Below are 17,509 nucleotides of genomic sequence, written 5' to 3'. Positions count from 1 at the left end.
TGCAGCCGGGCTGATGGCCGAGTGGTGTGATGTGCCCAGTGTGGGTACTCCGGGCAATCCAAGCCAGGACTGGTTTTCAAGCGGGGCACCCCTTAGAACTGTCTGTCTGGGGTGGGGGTCGGGACCCTTTAAGCACAGCCCTCGGCTAGCCTGAGACAGCATCTCCACGCTCTACGTCCTCCTCTGATGCCCTGCCGGCACTGCTTCCGGCCATCCTTAAGCCCTGTTCAGAGTCCACTCAATGTGGACTTGCTAGTTCGAATTAGCAAAACGCTAATTCGAACTAATTTTTAGTTCTAGATGCGTTAGTTCGAATTAGCTTAGTTCGAATTAACTAATTCGAACTAAGTTAGTTCGAACTAGCGCTGTAGTGTAGACGTACCCTATGAGAGCACAAGTAGCACAAACAGCACACGGATAGAATTGTTAACCTTCCCCCAGTCCCATAAGAGTAACCCTGATAAATGAGCATACCCCAGAGTATTGGGCAAATCTGGTAACAGTGCAGCCAGGCTGATGGCCGAGTGTTTGATGTGCTGAGTGCGGGCACTCAGGGTACTCCAAGACAGGACTGCTTTGCTGTCCCTCATCGAGGTAGACAAGCAAGCGGGGAACCCTGAGAACTGTCTGTCCGGGGTGGGGGTCGGGTGACTTTAAGCACAGCCCTCGGCTAGCCTGAGGCAGCAGCTCCACACTCTAAGTCCTAACCTGATGCCCTGCCGGCACTGCTTCCGGCCAGCCTTAACTTCGGTTCAGGGTCCACTCAATGTGGACATGCTAGTTCGAATTAGCAAAATGCTAATTTGAATTAGTTTTTAGGTCTAGATGCACTAGTTCGAATTAGCTTAGTTCGACTTAACTAATTCAAATTAAGTTAGTTCGAATTAGTGCTGTAGTGTAGACATACCCTATGTGATCCTTATCTGGAATGCTGTATAAATTGTTTGGTATGAGCGGAGCGAGTGTGTAGGTGTGAAGGCCATCCCAAATGCCCTGGTGGTCACCAAGAAGTTGGAACCTTGAAGATAACCAAGAAACATCCATTGTGTCAAATTAGTAACATTGAAAACCCTGGAGACAGGCAGGGATCCCCAAGAGTGAGACACAAGTCTGGGAAGCCTGACAATCACCATCGAAGGAAAACTCTGGCAAACCCAGATTAACACCTCTTAGGGTATGTCTACACTACAAAGTTAATTCGAACTAACTCTTGTTAGTTCGAATTAACTTTGATAGGAGCTACACTAGCGCTCCGCTAGTTCGAACTTAATTAGAGGAGCGCTTAATTCGAACTAGGTAAACCTCATTTTATGAGGACTAACGCCTAGTTCGAATTAGCTAGTTCGAATTAAGGGCTGTGTAGACCCTTAATTCGAACTAGTGGGAGGCTAGCCCTTCCCAGCTTGCCCTGGTGGCCACTCTGGCCAACACCAGGCAAATTCTACTGCCCCCCTCCCGGCCCCGGACCCCTTAAAGGGCTACGGGCTGGCTACACTGTTTGTGCCAGTTGCAAGCACCCAGCCAGCAGACCCTGCACCTGCCACAAAATGAGCCAGCCACCCGATGCCACCCAGACCTCCACTGCTCCCCAGGACCAGCCTGGTGGCTCCCAGAAGCCTGCCCGGGGTCGCAAGAGGCGGGTGCCCGCTTGGTCAAGTGCAGAGATCGTGGACCTCATCCAGGTTTGGGGGGAAGCCTCCAATGTCCACGATCTCCGCACTAGCCACAGGAACGCGGCCGTCTACAACCACATGGCTGCCAGCCTGGCCGCCAGGGGCCACCAGCGCAGCCGGGAGCAGGTCCGGTGCAAAATTAAGGACCTGTGGCAGTCCTACTCCCGGGCCTGCCAGACAGGGGGTGACCCGGAGGCTTGCCCCCACTTTCAGGCTCTGGACTGCATCCTCGGGGCTCACACCGTCCATGCCCCCCGGGTGGTGATTGACCCCGGGGCAGAGGGATCCGTCCCGGACACGGAGGAGGAGGAGCAGGAGGACGCCGAGAGCCAGGAGCCTTCAGGCAGCCTGGCCAGGACCCAGGACCCCCAAGGCACCCCACAGAGCACGCCTGTGTCATCCGAGGCCGGGGAGGCCTCCACCTGTGAGTACCATCATGCTCCCCTTATGTGTACGGGGGGGCTGGAGGGGAGAGGGAGCCCAGGGACCGTGCACCTGGGCCTTGCCCACCACGGAGCAGCAGCTGGGTGTCATGCAGGAGCCCTGGCCTTGCAGAGGGGGGCTGGGTTTCACCCACCTTGTCCCCAGGGAGAACTGACCGCTGCTCTTGTTTCATCACAGCCGCAGAACCTGGGACTGCAGGGCGCAACACCCCTACTGCAACAGCCGCCTGCTCCTCCTCAGAGGCCACCTCCCGGGCCAGCAGGAGAGCCAGGAACCAGGAGGACTACCAGCGGCGGCACCTCCGGTTCATGGAGCAGCTGCTCCGCAATCAGGAGCACTGGGTCCGGGAGGACCTTTGGCTGCGCCAGTGGAGTTTGGAGGCGCTGGAGGAGCAGGGCCGTGCCCTCAGAGCCCTCGCTCCTCCTCCCACCCCTGCTGCCCCTGCTCCCCCTCCCACTCCTGCTCCCCCTCCCGCTTCCTCTGCCCCCCGGTCCCTCCTGCCCCACCCTCCACACCCGCTCCTCCCCCCGAGGTCCCTGCACCCGCAGTGCTGTGAGACAGGAGAGCCAGCCCGACCCCCAACCCTGAGCTTTCCCTTCCCTTCCTCCCTCCCCTCCTTCCAGCTCCCCCCTCCCAGGTTTCCCCCTCCCCTCTCCCACCCTCACTCCTTCCTCCCCCCACCCCAGTTATGTACAATACAAAGAGATTTTGTTTGCCAAAACAGGTGTCTTTATTTTACATTACTCAGGAGGGGGGGTTAAGGAGGAGAAAGGGGAAGGGGGGAAGGGGGAAAGAAGGCCCCGGTGGGGCATGCAGGGAGAGTTCAGTCCTCCTCCTCCACCTGGAAGCTCTCCCGCAGGGCTTCCCGGATCCGGACGGCCCCCCGCTGGGCTTCCCGGATGGCGGCGGTACGGGGTTGAGCGTACTGGCCAGCCATGCGGTCAGCCTCAGCCATCCAGGCTGGCAGGAAAACCTTCCCCTTTCGCTCACACAAATTGTGTAGCACACAACATGCTGCCACCACGGGAGGGATGTTGTGCTCGGCCAGGTCCAGACGGGTGAGGAGGCATCGAAAGCGGGCTTTCAGTTGCCCGAAGCCCCCCCTCTATCATGATGCGGGCCCTGGTCAGCTTCGCATTGAAGGCCTGGCGGGAGGGATTGAGGTGCCCCGTGTAGGGCTTCATGAACCAGGGCTGTAGGGGGTAGGCTGCATCCTCCACCAGGCACACGGGCATGTCCATGTCCCCGACCCTGATGTGGCGGTCGGGAAAGAAGGTCCCAGCCTGCAGCCTCTGGCACACGGAGGAGTTGCAGAACACCCTGGTGTCGTGTGCCTTGCCGGACCAGCCCACATTAATGTCCGTGAACTGTCCCTGGTGGTCGCACACGGCCTGCAGGATCACGGAGAAGTACCCCTTGCAGTTCACATACTGGGAGGCCTGGTGTTCTGGGGCACGGATGGGGATGTGCGTCCCGTCGATGGCCCCGCCGCAGTTGGGGAAGCCGAGGGCGCCGAACCCTCGGATGACGGCGTCCGGGTCAGCGAGGTGGACCACCCTGTGGAGCAGCACACCTGCGAAGAGACACAGCAAAGCATGAATCAGTGGGGCACCCGGGTGGCTGGGAGTGTTCGTGCCCTGGCACGTGCTCCACTCCCGGACGCAACCCCCCCCGGGTGGCGTGTAGTACGGCTGGGAGAGACTGGCTCCTCCGGTGTGGGGCACTTTTGCCTCCTTCCCCACCAACCCTCGTTTTTCCCTGGGGCGGCCCTATCCCCTCCTTGCAGCCCCCCGTCATCCCCGGCCCAGTGGCCGGCGAGTGCTGTACCTGCATGAGCACTGCTCCGACGGTGGATCTCCCCACGCCGAACTGGTTCCCGATGGATCGGTAGCTGTCCGGCGTGGAGAGCTTCCAGAGGGCGATGGCCACACGCTTCTGGAGGGGGATGGCGGGCCTCATTCGAGTGTCCCTTTTGCGCAGAGCAGGGGCGAGCTGCTCACAGAGCTCCAGGAAGGTGTCCCTCCTCATCCTGAAGTTCTGGGTCCACTGTCTGTCTCCCCAGCGCTCCAGGACGATGCGGTCCCACCAGTCGCTGCTGGTGTCCAGACGCCAGATGCGGCGGGGCACGTCGACGCCCGGGCGCCGCCCCATCTGCACCATGGCCCCCAGGGTGGCCAGGCGGAGAGGCAGGGAGCTGACGTGCACCAGGTGGTGTACGGCAGCCTCCACCCATAGCTGGCAGGCTTGCAGCAGCAAGTCCAGAAACTGCACCAGAAAGTGAAGGGGGAGCTCTGGCTCCATATTGCCACCTGTGGCAGCGTACCCGAAGGGAAGCACCGACACACACGGGCGCAGAGAAAAACGCTTTGCTGTCCCTCGGCGAGGTTGGCAAGCAAGCAGGAAAAGCTGAGAACCGGCTGTCCAGGGGGGTCCCTTTAAACACGAGCCTCAGATAGCCTCAGACAGCAGCCACACAAAGCAACTACTGACCTGATGCCCTGCCAGAACCGGTTTCAGCTGCCCTTAAATGCCCCCCTGCGTCCAATCAGTGTGGACGCGCTAGTTCGAATTAGTAAAACGCTTATTCGAACTAGTTTTTAAGTCTAGCTGCGCTAGTTCGAATTAGCTTAGTTCAAATTAACTAATTCGAACTAAGTTAGTTTGAATTAGCGCTGTAGTGTAGACATACCCTTAAGGATGGATGATGGCAGCATGACACGCAAAACCCACAGACTCCAATGGAAGCCCATGAAAGCTCATGATACCATCTACATGTTTTGTTAGTCTCTAAAATGCTACCAGACCATTTTTGGTTTTTTAGGTATAAGAAGGGATCATCCTGCCATTAGAACTCTGGGTTCAGTCCTACAAGGCTAGCCTCAGTCAGCCTTGCCTGGCCAGTAAGACAGCTGTGAGCCACAATGGACTTCGATATGAGGCACTCTAGTTCATCCATCTTATTATTTAGACTTCTGGCCTTTGTGTATAAGCACTTGAAAAAGTGTCACTATGTATCTGTCTGCCACTTCCAGATGTGTTAAATGCTTTTTCATTTGATTGTTTCTCACTTGATCTTACCCATACTTTCTGAGCTTCCATCCTCGCCTCCTCATTATAACCGCAGTCCTCCCTGGTGGGGCTGAAGCTCCGGGGAGTGAAGTGTCTTAGTTGGGGCCACATCAGTGAGGGTTAGGAGTTTGGGGAGGTGTTTTTTTTTTTTTTTTTTTTTTTTTTTTGCTCCTCACTGGTATGGTCTCTAACTGATTTTTCTGTGGGTCAATGGTCCCTGACCCAAAAAGGTTCCCCACCTCTGCCATAAATAAAGAAAACATTGAAACCTTTTGTGTGGACATAAATTAATATTTTACTTTATTTAAAATGAAGTTTGATAAACTAACATGAGGAAGTTAAAATGTTTAGTCTGTTTAATCATTTAAATTATGCTTTCCTTTCTCACTGGTTAAACCGTTCTCTCTAGCTGCAGCACTAGCAAAATGACTCAGGCATAATTGTGTAATTAACGGTGAGCTTCCATTAGCAACTTGTGGTCCATGGAAAGGTTTGCATTGAGCCAGGTGGGCCATGGGCCAAAAAGTTTGAGAACCAATGTGTTAGGGCAGTGGTCTCCAACCTTTTTACACCCAAGATCACTTTTTAAATCACAGACCAAGCCAAGATCTACCGCCCCGCCCTCTCTATTCTCCTCTCCATCACTTGCTATCCCCAATCCTTATACTGCTGCTTTAAAAAAAATAGAATTCTTCTGTAGGAAGAGGTTTTTCCAACATTTGGCCTGTCTAGACTGGACCAAATGTCAGAAAAAAACCCCTTGTTTTGGAAGCCACCTTGTTCCTTGTGGAAAGAGGAATATAGGGGTGACCAAAAGAGGCTGTTTACTCTTCCACTAAAAAAGTGGAAGAACAAACGCAACCCTGGCTGCAGAAGAGTTTTTTCTGGGATATCTCCAGAATCCTGAAAAACTCCTGCAGTCTAGCTGGACCCTTGCTGTGTTGAGACAGGATGTGTAGGCTCTGGAGTGGGAATGAGGGATTTGGGTGTGGGAAGGGGTGAGAGGTGCAAGCTCTGGGAGGAAATCTGGATGCAGGAGGAGGTGGAGAAGGGGACACTGGCTCGGAGAGGGAGCTCCAGGCTGGGCAGTGTTGGGATACTAAGCAAGCCACAGGCTTATGGATGTGAGGGTGCAGGAATTTGGGTTGGTGTATGTGAGGGGCTCAGAGCAGGGGGTTCCAGTGTTTGATAGGCTCAGATCTAGGGTCTGGGGAAGGAGCAATGCAGGAGTGGTTGTAGCCAGATGGGGGGTTGGCCCCAATTGGGGGTTTGTTGGCCAGGCTTCATTTTTAAATAAAATACTATGTTAAACACAAAGGCTGTGTCTAGACTGGCAAGTTTTTCCGCAAAATCATCTGCTTTTGCGGAAAAACTTGCCAGCTGTCTACACTGGCCGCTTGAATTTCCGCAAAAGCATTGACGATCTCATGTAAGATCGTCAGTGCTTTTCTGGAAATACTATGCTGTTCCCGTTCGGGGCAAAGTCTTTTTCCGAAAGACTTTTGCGCAAAAGGGCCAGTGTAGACAGCACAGCAGTGTTTCCCGCAAAAAAGCCCCGATGGCAAAAATGGCGATCGGGGCTTTTTTGCGGAAAATCGTGTCTAAATTGGCCACGGACGCTTTTCCACAAAAAGTGCTTTTGCGGAAAAGCATCCTGCCAATCTAGACGCACTTTTCTGAAAATGCTTTTAACGGAAAAGTTTTCCGTTAAAAGCATTTTTGGAAAATCATGCCAGTGTAGACGTAGCCAAAAAGCTTCTGCATTGTCTTTATTTATGAGAATGGCAGGGAACCTGTCTTGAGTCAGGGGTCACTGACCCATAGAAAAGCCATTTGGAAGCAGGGGACACAGTACTGGGGAGGGGTGCTAGTAGGTTCTGGGGCAGGGAACAGGGTGCCAGTGGGGACAGGGGAGAGGGGGCAGGGTGCCAGGACAGGTTCCTGCAGCAGGGGACAGGGTGCTGGGGAGGACAGGTTTCTGCAGAGGGGAGCAGGGAGACAGGTTTCTGTAGTGGGGAAGGCAGGGGGACAGGTTTCTGCAGTAGGGTGGGGGGGTCAAGGGAGAGGGAACAGGGAGAGGAACAGGTTTGGGGCAGAGGAGAGAGAACAAGGTTGGGGGCAGGGAGTTCCCTACACTAGCCACGGAGGGAAGCCTCCGATCCGCGCTCCCTCTGGACTGACCGCAGGGCAGCCGGGCTGGAGGGAAGAGAAGCGGCTGCCCAGCCAGCTGGCCATGGCGCTCAGCCAGGGTGCACCAAGCTCCACATGGGCAGGCGCAGAGGAGAAGCCGCTGATCAGCTGGAGCGCGGGGCAGCCTCTTTCAGCTGAAAGCCGCAGTCAGCTGGCTGGGGTGTTTCAGCCCTCCTGACTTCCCAGCTCCCACCATTCCTCGCAGCTACTCACCTGTGTTGTTGCTCGGTGAGTAGCTGCTCCTCAAATGAGGAAATCTAATGTAAAAGTACTGCGCAGGTGCGCAATTCAGAGAGGGCTCAAGAGCTACTCTTAGAGCCCCTGAGATCTACTGGTAGATTGCGATCTACTGATTGGTGCCCACGGTGTTAGGGAATGGGAAGGCCTTGTATTGTGGGGGGATGGTGGCAGTGTGGCAGGGCCAGGGAACAGTGTCCCGCACCTGTGAGGAGCAGCCTGTGCCCAGCCCCACTGGCTGGAAGCCCCGCCCACACTCACCCGGCGCTGGCCTTGCCGAACAGGTAGAGCAGCAGCAGGCAGGGGCAGCCGAGGGAGCAGGGGGTCACGGCAGCTGTGCTGCCCACCATGACCCCGGTAGGCAATTGCTATAAAACCTTTATTACTGTGGGCATTTGTAGCATGTTATTTAAATCATTTTACCAGTCGCTGGTCCAACTCCCACTTCTCACTAATCTCTCTTGTGCACACACACTATTTTAAACTCCTTTATACTTAAAAGAATTGTGCTCCACCTCCGCCACTTGACATTCCTGCGTGCGGGCCTGAAAGGGCTATTGCCCCGTGCTCCTCACAGCCAGAGCACGTCTCATTCAGGTGTCCCTGTGCCACAAGGTGGGGCGAGCCATTTGCAGAGTTCCATGGAAGTGCCCTTACCCAGTCAGAAGTTTTGCAGCCACAATTGCCATAGCCCGCTCGACCATCCCATCCCTGCAGCACTGTGCGGTCCCGCCAGACGGCGCTTGTCCAATGGCGCTAGGGCCGGCGTACCACCGTGTCCAGAGGGTTGAATGCCGGTGGCATTTCCAATTCGCTCAACTCAAGGGCTTGCCTGAACAGTGCATCCGTGTCATGCTCTTGCAGGAGTGCTGTGCATACGCTCTGGACACACAAGGGCACATCACCCCCACACTGCTTTGAGGAACAGCGGGATCCACGAGGGAGACGTCTACGCAGTTACCAGGGCCAAAAAGGACACGGAACGGCCATTTCCCATTGATCTCAATTAAGCGGGGAGGGAGTAGACGAGCACATGATGGGCCGCGGATGACATGAACCCAGAACCACCCACTGCACAGTTTTGGTCTCAGTGTGCACCAGGAGCAAACCCAGAACGCAAAGCAGTGCAGGGTCTGTGGCCAGCTACTCCCAGGGCATTGGTAGGCTCCCCAGTGGGGACATGCTACTTTGAACTACGTTGAGTTCGTCCCTGCAGTGGAGTCTAGGACCTTTGACTTTACAAAATTGGATGGTAACAAATCAACCTTAATAAATTTGACCTTATCTCGCAGTGTAGCCGTGGCTCCAGAGACGCTCTGGTCTGAGAACTGGGCTGCACTAGTCCCTGTGGGAGCGGAAGCCCTGGGGGCCCAGAGTGAGTGGACTCCCCACGGGAGGGGTGGGCTCAGGAGGCAGAGGGCTAACCCTGGAGAGTGAGTGTCCCCTGAGAAAGAGACCGTCTGAGCCAAGTTGGGCACGACCTGGGAATCCGCGACAGGGATGAAATCACTTTGCTTTTGCACAGAGCAGGGGAAAGGCACAACTCAGACTCAGCTTCCCATGAGTTGCCCAGCCCCAGCCCTGCCCAGCCCCAGCTCCACTTTTGGCTGGATGCCATGGGGCTGCTGTGTGCTGGCCAGGGCCGGCCAGCAAATTCACAGGCATGAGGAACACATCCCAGAGCGAGGCATCTGGCCTTTCGTGGCACTTCCCCCCACGCTTCGCAGAGACCAGCGTTTCCCGGACTGGGTCTTGCCCCACAGGAGCTGCAGAGTGGTCACAAGGTTATTTTAAGGGGGTCATGATACCAGCACCCTTACTTGTGTGCGGCCTCCAGAGCTGGGCCAGCCTGGAAGATGGCTCCTGTCAGCTGCAGCCCAGCAGAGTGGCCATACCGCGCCAGGCCACCCTGGTTTGCACACTGGCTCAGGACCCTGCCGTTACTACACCAGATTTACATAGTGGAGATCAGGAATAATGGTTTTTACCATCCTTGGCTGAGAAATTGACCGAACTGGACCGTGACTTTGGCAGGGTTCCTAACGCCGGGGCAAAGTGCTTCCTGTGCATGGCTCTGCCACCCATCAACATGTGCCTGGTGTTGGGGCTCCCTGCCTGGCAGGCTGGCTTTCACGCCCCCTCCCGCAGGGCCCCGTCTCTCCCCGCAACACACAAGGGAGATAAGGGTCTGCTCCCCGGTTCTTGTGCTGAGCAATGCCTCCCCCCCACCTGGGAGCTGGGCCAGGGTGCACCCAGTCTGTACTGCAGGCCACCAGCCCCGGGCACTCCAGGACACCAGGGACAGAGCCTTGTGCCCAGAGAGGCATTGTAAGGTCAATAACAAGCCGCCCAGCACAGACCATGGGGCAGCACGACCCGCACAGTGGGGCAATTCCCCCCATCCTTTCTAAAATCCAGGGGCAGCACAGCCCGCATGGTGGGGCAAGTCTCCTTATGCCCTCTCCCAAAGTCCATGGGATGGCATGACCCACATGGTGGGGCAATTCCCGCCATTTTCTCCCAGAAAGTCCATGGGGCAGCATATTCCACTTTTACTCTTTATTTGCTCATTCCCCATCACATTGCCCAAGGTTTTGGCTCTGTGTGCTAATGGTGCTTGTTCTGCACCGGCCCCCGAAGGCTCCCGGACATCCGGAGTTGGCTTGGCCATCAGCCGCCGTGGGGCTGGGCTCTGTGGGTCAGACAAAGTGCCGTCCACTAACCCTCCCCCTCAGAGAGGCCAGTCTGGGTGTGTGGCACAGGCAGGACTGCTGTGTCCACCCGCCCAGCCCTTCTGGGCTGCCCCCTTGTGCAAAAGAACAATTGCATCCCTCACTGGCCACCTTCTGCCCCCACCAGCTCCCAGGCCTCGGAGCTCAGCACCCTGTAGTTGAGGCTCCGGTAGTTTGAGGCGTCCTGGGCACGACTTGCCCGCGTGGCCTCGTACAGCTCCCTAAGCATCGGGGGAAGGGGTTCGAAGCCACCCAGCTGGGCCAGCTCCTGGCAGTATCCCCACTGCTGTGCCCCCAGCTGGTGGACATGTTTGAGGGAGCCCTTGGCTGTCAGGTGCTGCTGCAGCTCTGCCTCGGCGGCCGCCTGCATCTCAGCAACAGGGGGCAGGTGGCAGGTGCCCTGCAGCACGGCCAGGCAGAAGAGCAGCTGGCAGTGGAAGTGGGGGAAGGGGCAGATCTGCTGGCACAGCCCGATGAAGAAGAGGCTGGGGCAGCGCGGGGACAGCAGGTGCCGGTACAGCGGCACCACCGCCTGCTCTGTGATCTGCAGCCCCAGGTGAGCAACAGGCAGGAAGGGGAAGTGGTACCGGTACCCGGTGCAGAAGATGAGCGTGTCGGCTCTCTGCATGGTGCCGTCGCCGAACTGCACCATGTCCCCCGCAATGGCCACCACGGGCGCCAACTGCAGTACACTCCCAGGCAGCCCGGCCACTGGCGCCTGCCGGTGGCTCAGGGTCACTCGCCGGGCCACAGGGGCCAGCTGCAGGGCCAGATCCACGCCCGACGGGCCGGCCCCCAGCAGCACCACGGTGTGGCCTGCAAAGGGTTCTGGGCTGCGGTAGGCATGGCTGTGCAGGAGCCGGCCTGGGGGAGGGAGATGGGGATCAGAGGAGAAGCCGGAAGGTCCGCACCTCCCTAATGTTCTCCCCACCACATTGGGCTGCCCTGCCCCATGGAGCGTCTCCCTCCCATTGTGTTCTCTGCACCAACCACTTCCCCGTGCCCAAGAAGGCAGGTGCTGGACATCAGGCCCCAGTGGCTCTTACCTGGGAAGGTCTCCAAGCCAGGGATGGGCGGCACGAAGGGTTCAGAGTAGTGACTGGAAAGAGGGCAGAAAGAGGGGCCCGGTGAGCACTACGGAGCCGCCTCCCTGGTGCTGTCTCAGCCCCTGCCCCCCAGGGAACATGCAACAGGAGGAAGCTCCAAGCTCCAGCCTGGGATGAGGAGTTTGTTCCCCTGTATGGAGGGGGTCTCTTGCCCCCCCCGCCCAGTGCTGGCCCCTCACTGCCCTGCAATGGGGCACCCCTACAGCCATGCTTTCTGCATCCCCAGGACCTGGCCTCCCCACCTCCACACTCTGCAGACCCCCCTGCACCCAGGGGAGAGACCCCTGCAGAAAGCGCAGCCACCTCCCAAGCCAGGACAACTCCCCCCCCATCAGCCCAGGTGAGCCACCCCACCCAGTCCTTTGCTGGCAGCTCCCACACACCTGCAGGGCAGGGGGACAGCAATCTAGGACCAACTCCCCGCCATTGCCCCAGGCCTCACCCACTGCAAACGAAGACGGCATCGAAGCGCTCGGTTGCCTGCACCCTCCGGTCCTGGGCCCAGTGGGCGGTGAGGTCCCAGCCGCCCTTGGCTGGGCACACGGCTTCCACCCGCCACCAGAGCTGCAAGGGGCAGCAGGAGCACCTCAGACCCTAGCGGGGGTGGGTGAGCAACCATGCAAGGGACCTTGGCTGGGGATCAGCTGGCTCTGCCCATGGGGGGGTCAAGGCTTTGCCACTGGGGGGCTGGGCAGGGGCTGGGTTGTTTCCCTGTGGGGCTGGGCTGTGCCTCAGGGGGCTGGGCAAGGGGTCAGAGCTTTGCCCCAGGTCAGGCCTGTGCCTGTGGGGAGCTGGGAGGGGCTGGAGGTCAGGCCTGTGCCCCTGGCGCCAGGGCTGTTCCCTGGGGGGGCAGGGCGTGTCCCGCTGGACCCAGCCCACACTCAGGCCTGCGGGCTCCCCAGCGTCCCACTCACCCTGACGTGCTGTCGGAGGTGGAAGTGGTCGGCATAGCTCTCCAGATAGGCCAGCACGTCTGAGTGGTGCAGGAAAGACGGCAGCGAGGGGGCGAAGGGGAAGTCCGGGAATGCCATCACCTCCTTTGGCAGGTTAGTCCTGGAGGTGCGAGTGCCGGTCAACGCCCTCCAAAGTGTCTGTCCCCTCCTCCCCCACCTTCCCCTTCCAGCATTCGGCACCCACAGGACTGGGGGAGAGAGGAGACAGGACCCACCCCACAGAGGATGAGGGCTGGTCTCAGGGTGGGGAGGCCTGGCAAGGGATCCCTTTGGCACTAGGATCCCCTCCCCTGAGGTTTCAGAACAACCCCTCTGCCAGTGCCCAGAATCACATGGTGCCCGCAGCCCCCTGCCAGCTACCTGAGGTCACGGTACATGCTGGAGTGGACGGGGAGCCCATCTGGTTCCTGCCCTGTCTCTTCGGTGTAGACCCAGGTGCCCCCGATGCGGCCAGATGCCTCGAACACCACGGGGGGTGCAAAGGACTCAGGCCGGGCAGCGACATGGCGAGCTGCACACAGCCCAGCGGCGCCTGCCCCGATCACCGCCACCCGCAGCTTCCCTGGGGCTGCCATCTTGCTGTGTAGCTGGGAACAGGCAAAACACGGGGGACATGAGCAGGGCCCAGATCTCACTCTCTCCCCAAAACACCCTGCAAATGCCACAGTCCTGCGATGTTACCCCTCATTCCTAGACCTCCCCACCATTCACTCCAAACTCTGCCCTCACCCACATGGGTTGCCTCCCACTTCCTCGACAGGGCAGGCTCCTACCCCATTCACAGGCACAGAGCCGCAACCAAAGCCTGTATGGACTTTGACCACATCTGCTGGACACTCAGCGGATTCCCCACTGGCTTAGTCACCAGTCAAACTTTTATAAAATCTAGCATGTGTCTGTCTCCCCGCCATTTTCCCACTGCTGATCCCACACTGAGCAGTGACACTAACAGAAACCCTTTCCCAGCAGCGAGATGTAGCCACCTCTGGAGCAGGGCTTGTTGCCACCTGTTTATACTGGGATCCTGGCACTGAGATGCAGCCACCTCTAGAGTGGAGCGCAAGAGCTATTTACACAGGGATCCCTCGTTCAGCTCTGAGATGCAGCTGCCTCTGGGGCAGAGTGTGAGCACTATTGATAGAGATATGAGGGATCCTGGGAAAAATATTTTTTTGGGGGAAGACATTAAAAAAATTGAGTCCTAGTCTGGAAAAACTGGGAATATGGGGAAAAATTAAAAGAAACTAATATATTAAATACTTTCACTTAGATAGAGTAGAAAAAGAATTTTTAGTTATGTTCAAAATAATGTATTATGCTTCCCCTCAGCCCTTCAGAAATGCTTTCTATTAACAAGTAGTATGTTTTTACAATGAAACAAATGCTTCTCTGGACACGTGAGTTTCTTCCATCGCTGCATGATAATGTCAAGTTCACAGGATACAACCTTCCTCTTTGCTTACAACAGTATCTATGTTTTCTATTCTGTTAACATTAGAGAGAGATTTTTAGGGCTATCAAGTAATTTTAAAAAGTAACTGCAGTTAAGTGCATGCTTAAAAAAATTAACCATTATTAGTCGTACTGTTATAAAAGAATAAAACACCATTTATTTAAATATTCGTGGATGTTTTCTAACTTTTCAAATAGATTGATTTCTATTACAACACAGTGCAGGGCTCACTTTGTATTTAGATTACAAAAATTTGTCACAGAAATCAATCTATTTGAAAATGTAGGAAAACATCCCAAAATATTTCATAAACTGCAATTGGTGTTCTAGTGTTTACAAGTGATATTAATGTTTTAGTTCAGTGCACAAGTTAACTATGATTAATCAACAGCACTAATATGTTTATCTTGTTTGCAAGCCTAAGTGCTTTAGCATACAGCCGATTCTGCCACCATACTAAGTATATTTGTCATTATTGTATGAATCAAAACTAAACAATTTAAACTTATTTCAGAAATATACTGAACAGGATTTTGTTATGGGCTAACTACATTATACAAGTATCAGAGGAGTAGCCGTGTTAGTCTGGATCTGCAAAAGCGACAAGGAGTCCTGTAGCACCTTATAGACTAACAGATGTATTGGAGCATAAGCTTTCGTGGGCAAAGACTCACTTCGTCATGCATCTAATGAAGTGGGTCTTCGCCCACGAAAGCTTATGCTCCAATACATCTGTTAGTCTATAAGGTGCTACAAGACTCTTTGTCACTTTTACATTATACAAAATACCTGTCTGATTCTTAAAGAAGTAAATAAACAAGGTTTAATTATGTTAATTACAGCAGATATTTCACTTTCCCCCAGCATTTTCATTTTTTCCATGCCTTAAGAATTCCCAGCTAGGAGACACCTCAGCTGTTGATACAGGAACTAGGGCTGTAAGAGTGTAGCTGTTTAAACATAAGCTTATAGGTTACCCAGAGTTGCATGCGACTCCCAGTCTGGCTCCCAGAGGCAGCAGTATAGGGCAGCAGCAGGTTCCCCAGGAGCTGTGCATAGCTCCCAGGGAGCCACCTGCCGCCCCACACTGCTGCCTCAGTATCAGAGGCAGCAGTGTGGGGTGACAGGAAGAAGTGAGTACTTGCTGGGAGCAGCTGGCTCCCTGGGAGTGGGGTGGCAGGTGGGAATTGGTACCCTCTGGTGAACTGGTTGCTGCCCCACGGCACTGACTCTGATACAGTGACAGCAGTGTAGGGTGGCAGATAGTGCATGTCAGGAGCCAGCTTAAAAGCCAGTTCCCAGCATGCACCGGCTCCCTGTGTGTACCTGCTGAAATTTTCAGGGGTTACATGTTCACACAACTATATGCATTTTAATATCCCTCACAGGAATCTTGCACCTCGTGCAGAAATGCAGCTGTCTCTGAGGCCCTATGCCTATACCTCTAGGGTGAGGCATGAGAAGGCTGAAAGTATAGAACCCCTTGCCTGGCCCTGAGACACAGCTTACTCTGGGGCAGGGTGCAGGGGCTTGTTATAAAAGGTCCCCTCACCTGGCGCTGAGATGCAGCCACTTTGGGGGCAGAGCAGCCTGTTTCACGGGGACCCCACTTGCCTGGCTCTGAGATGCAGCCACCTCTGGGGTGTTTGGTTACATCAGGGACCTCTCGCTTGGTGCTGAGATGTGGCCACTTCTGGGGTGGGGCGGCTGGAGTCCCGGGGACCCCGTGCCCGCGCTGAGACGCTGCCTCTAGCAGAGTACGGGGGGGGGTTGCCTGGGGCTCTCTAACCAGCCCAACGAGCAGAAGGTGGGGGTCCCATGTCCCTCCTCCTACGCGGGGGCTGCCCCCAGCTGCGCCCTGGGGCGGGGACACAAGGAGCAGGCGCAGCTGGGGCTCGAACTGCTACCGGGAGCGGTCATTTGAAAGCTCAGCTCCACTGCTGCCCCCGACTCACCAGTTCCTCTCGGACCCACGCGCCGTGCCTGGCGGCGCCCCGCAGCATGCTGGGAGTTGTAGTCCCCTGCTCCCCAGCAGCCCCGTTCGCAGGCAGGGCTCTGGCTGCGCCTCGCAAGGGGCTGCCTGGAGGCAGCTGTCACCCACCGGGCCGGGACTGACGTGTCTTACAGGGGCTGCCCTAGCGCAGCACCCCCCGGGGCTAGGGACAGGGGGGTCCGGATGTGGGGGCTCGGGGCTGGGAGTGCAGCAGTCAGGACAGGAGGTGGGGATTGAGGGGCGGGGAGCTGCGGGGGTGCAGGAGGCAGGGCATGGGATGGGTCTGGGGGAGCTCAGGGCAAGAGGGTGGGGGATGTGGGGGTACAGGAGTCAGGAAAGAGGGGTGGGAGGAGATGGGGCTGGAGAGTGAGCGGGCTCAGAGCAGGGCATGGGTGAGGTATGTGGGGTACAAAAGGAGCCAGGGCAGAGGACGGGCGTTGAAGGAATGCGCTACCGGTAGCAGTTTCTTATTTGTACGATCATAAGGAAATGCACCTGCAGGAAATTGCTAGCAGAAGGAGCAGAATCCTTCAGGGAGCAGTTCCAAACGGTACTGTGTCTCGAACTGCTCCCTGTAGGAATGTGCTACTGGTATCACTTTCTGATTTACAGGCTAAGGAACTGCTCCTATAAGAAATTGCTACTGGAAGCAGCACAGTCCTACAGGGAGCTGTTACATAGTCTACAGTGTAAGAAACTGCCACTGTAAAACACTAATACCAGATCTAGCACATTTCTATAGACCCAGTGATTGTTGTCATGCTTCAGACTTCTCTCCCAGTGCTCCAGTTGGGGATTAATCAGCACAGAGTACAGCACACAAATGACTTCTAGTGTCTTGCTTGCAACACTGAGCTTTGCTTTTTTTTATAGGATTTTTACACTGTTGACTGGTATTTAGCTCGTGGTCCAGTGCACTTGCAACCCCCTCCCAATGTGTTATCATTCGCAGCCTTTGTAAAGTGCACTCTCCAAGCAGTGGTGAGTGGTGAGGGGGTCCTGGAGAGCTGAGCAAGGTCTGGGGTAACCCCCGCACCTGTGTCACTCCTCACCTGCTCTGCCTTTGCCCTTTCCTTAGCACGGCCGTTCTCAGCTCATTTCAGTCCTCAGACCACCAGGCCAATCAAAATTTTTTCGTGGACCATCTCCTTTTTGAGACATGATAAAGAAGAGCAGACAACGAACATTTTGATTTGAAATGTATTTCTTACTAACAGATTTTTGGATTCTCTTCTCACGGACAAGCTTTTCAATGTTTGGAGTGGTATTTGATAATGTACAACGGATATTGCTTTCCACTGCAAGCCGATTCCTCTGTTTGGACTTAATGTGCAACAAACATGAAAATCCAGTCTCACACATATAAGTTGATGCGAATAGCCAAAAATCTGACTGCATGTGCTGACAGATTCGGGTAACACCCGGTCATGCTGGCCCAAAATTTCTCTATGGAAGACTGCTGGTACACGTCTTGAGCCGCAAAATCATTTTTCAGATCCAAGAATTTTCCCTGCAGATCCTCTGAAACACTATTAACATCTGTTGTAAATGGATTCCTGATGAAAAATAATCCATCCCTTTGGAAAGTATCGCTGGAATCCGTCTTGTAGCTTCCGTAAGCGATTGAGAATTTGCGTCCGAATGACTTCCATTTCCCCG

At 55.6% G+C, this 17,509-nt stretch overlaps 1 protein-coding gene across 4 annotated transcripts; it reads right to left on the bottom strand.

Moving 5' to 3' along the window:
- Positions 1–2,836: 2,836 nt before the first annotated feature.
- On the bottom strand, positions 2,837–15,911 carry LOC102460357 (uncharacterized). Of its 4 annotated transcripts, none has more exons than XM_075907242.1 (6): positions 15,813–15,911; positions 12,765–12,991; positions 12,366–12,504; positions 11,894–12,015; positions 11,392–11,444; positions 2,837–3,690 (listed from the first exon to the last, which is right to left on the bottom strand). In XM_075907242.1, exons 1-6 carry the CDS (start codon positions 15,858–15,860, stop codon positions 3,104–3,106), a joined length of 1,176 nt encoding a protein of 391 aa, XP_075763357.1. In that variant the 5' UTR covers positions 15,861–15,911; the 3' UTR covers positions 2,837–3,103. The 4 variants fall into 4 exon arrangements, with proteins under 4 accessions (XP_075763357.1, XP_006128359.2, XP_075763355.1 ...); XM_006128297.4 differs by lacking the exon at positions 2,837–3,690 and adding an exon at positions 9,393–11,209 and having other exon boundaries at positions 15,813–15,910; XM_075907240.1 differs by lacking the exons at positions 2,837–3,690; positions 15,813–15,911 and adding exons at positions 9,393–11,209; positions 15,410–15,806.
- Between the last annotated feature and the right edge of the window lie 1,598 nt (positions 15,912–17,509).

This window comes from Pelodiscus sinensis, chromosome 24 (genome assembly GCF_049634645.1).
Source record: "Pelodiscus sinensis isolate JC-2024 chromosome 24, ASM4963464v1, whole genome shotgun sequence".
Classification (NCBI taxonomy): Eukaryota; Metazoa; Chordata; order Testudines; family Trionychidae; genus Pelodiscus; species Pelodiscus sinensis.
This window is presented reverse-complemented; position numbering and strand designations above follow the sequence as displayed.

Excerpts from the sequence above, each read along its gene's own strand:
- LOC102460357 (XM_006128297.4), bottom strand. The coding sequence starts at position 15,860 with ATGCTGCGGGGCGCCGCCAGGCACGGCGCGTGGGTCCGAGAGGAACTG. Across the intron at positions 12,505-12,764 it reads AGCATGTACCGTGACCTCAG|GACTAACCTGCCAAAGGAGG; the intron begins GTAGCTGGCAGG and ends TCGCACCTCCAG. Across the intron at positions 11,445-11,893 it reads GCCGTCTTCGTTTGCAGTGG|TCACTACTCTGAACCCTTCG; the intron begins GTGAGGCCTGGG and ends CCCTCTTTCCAG.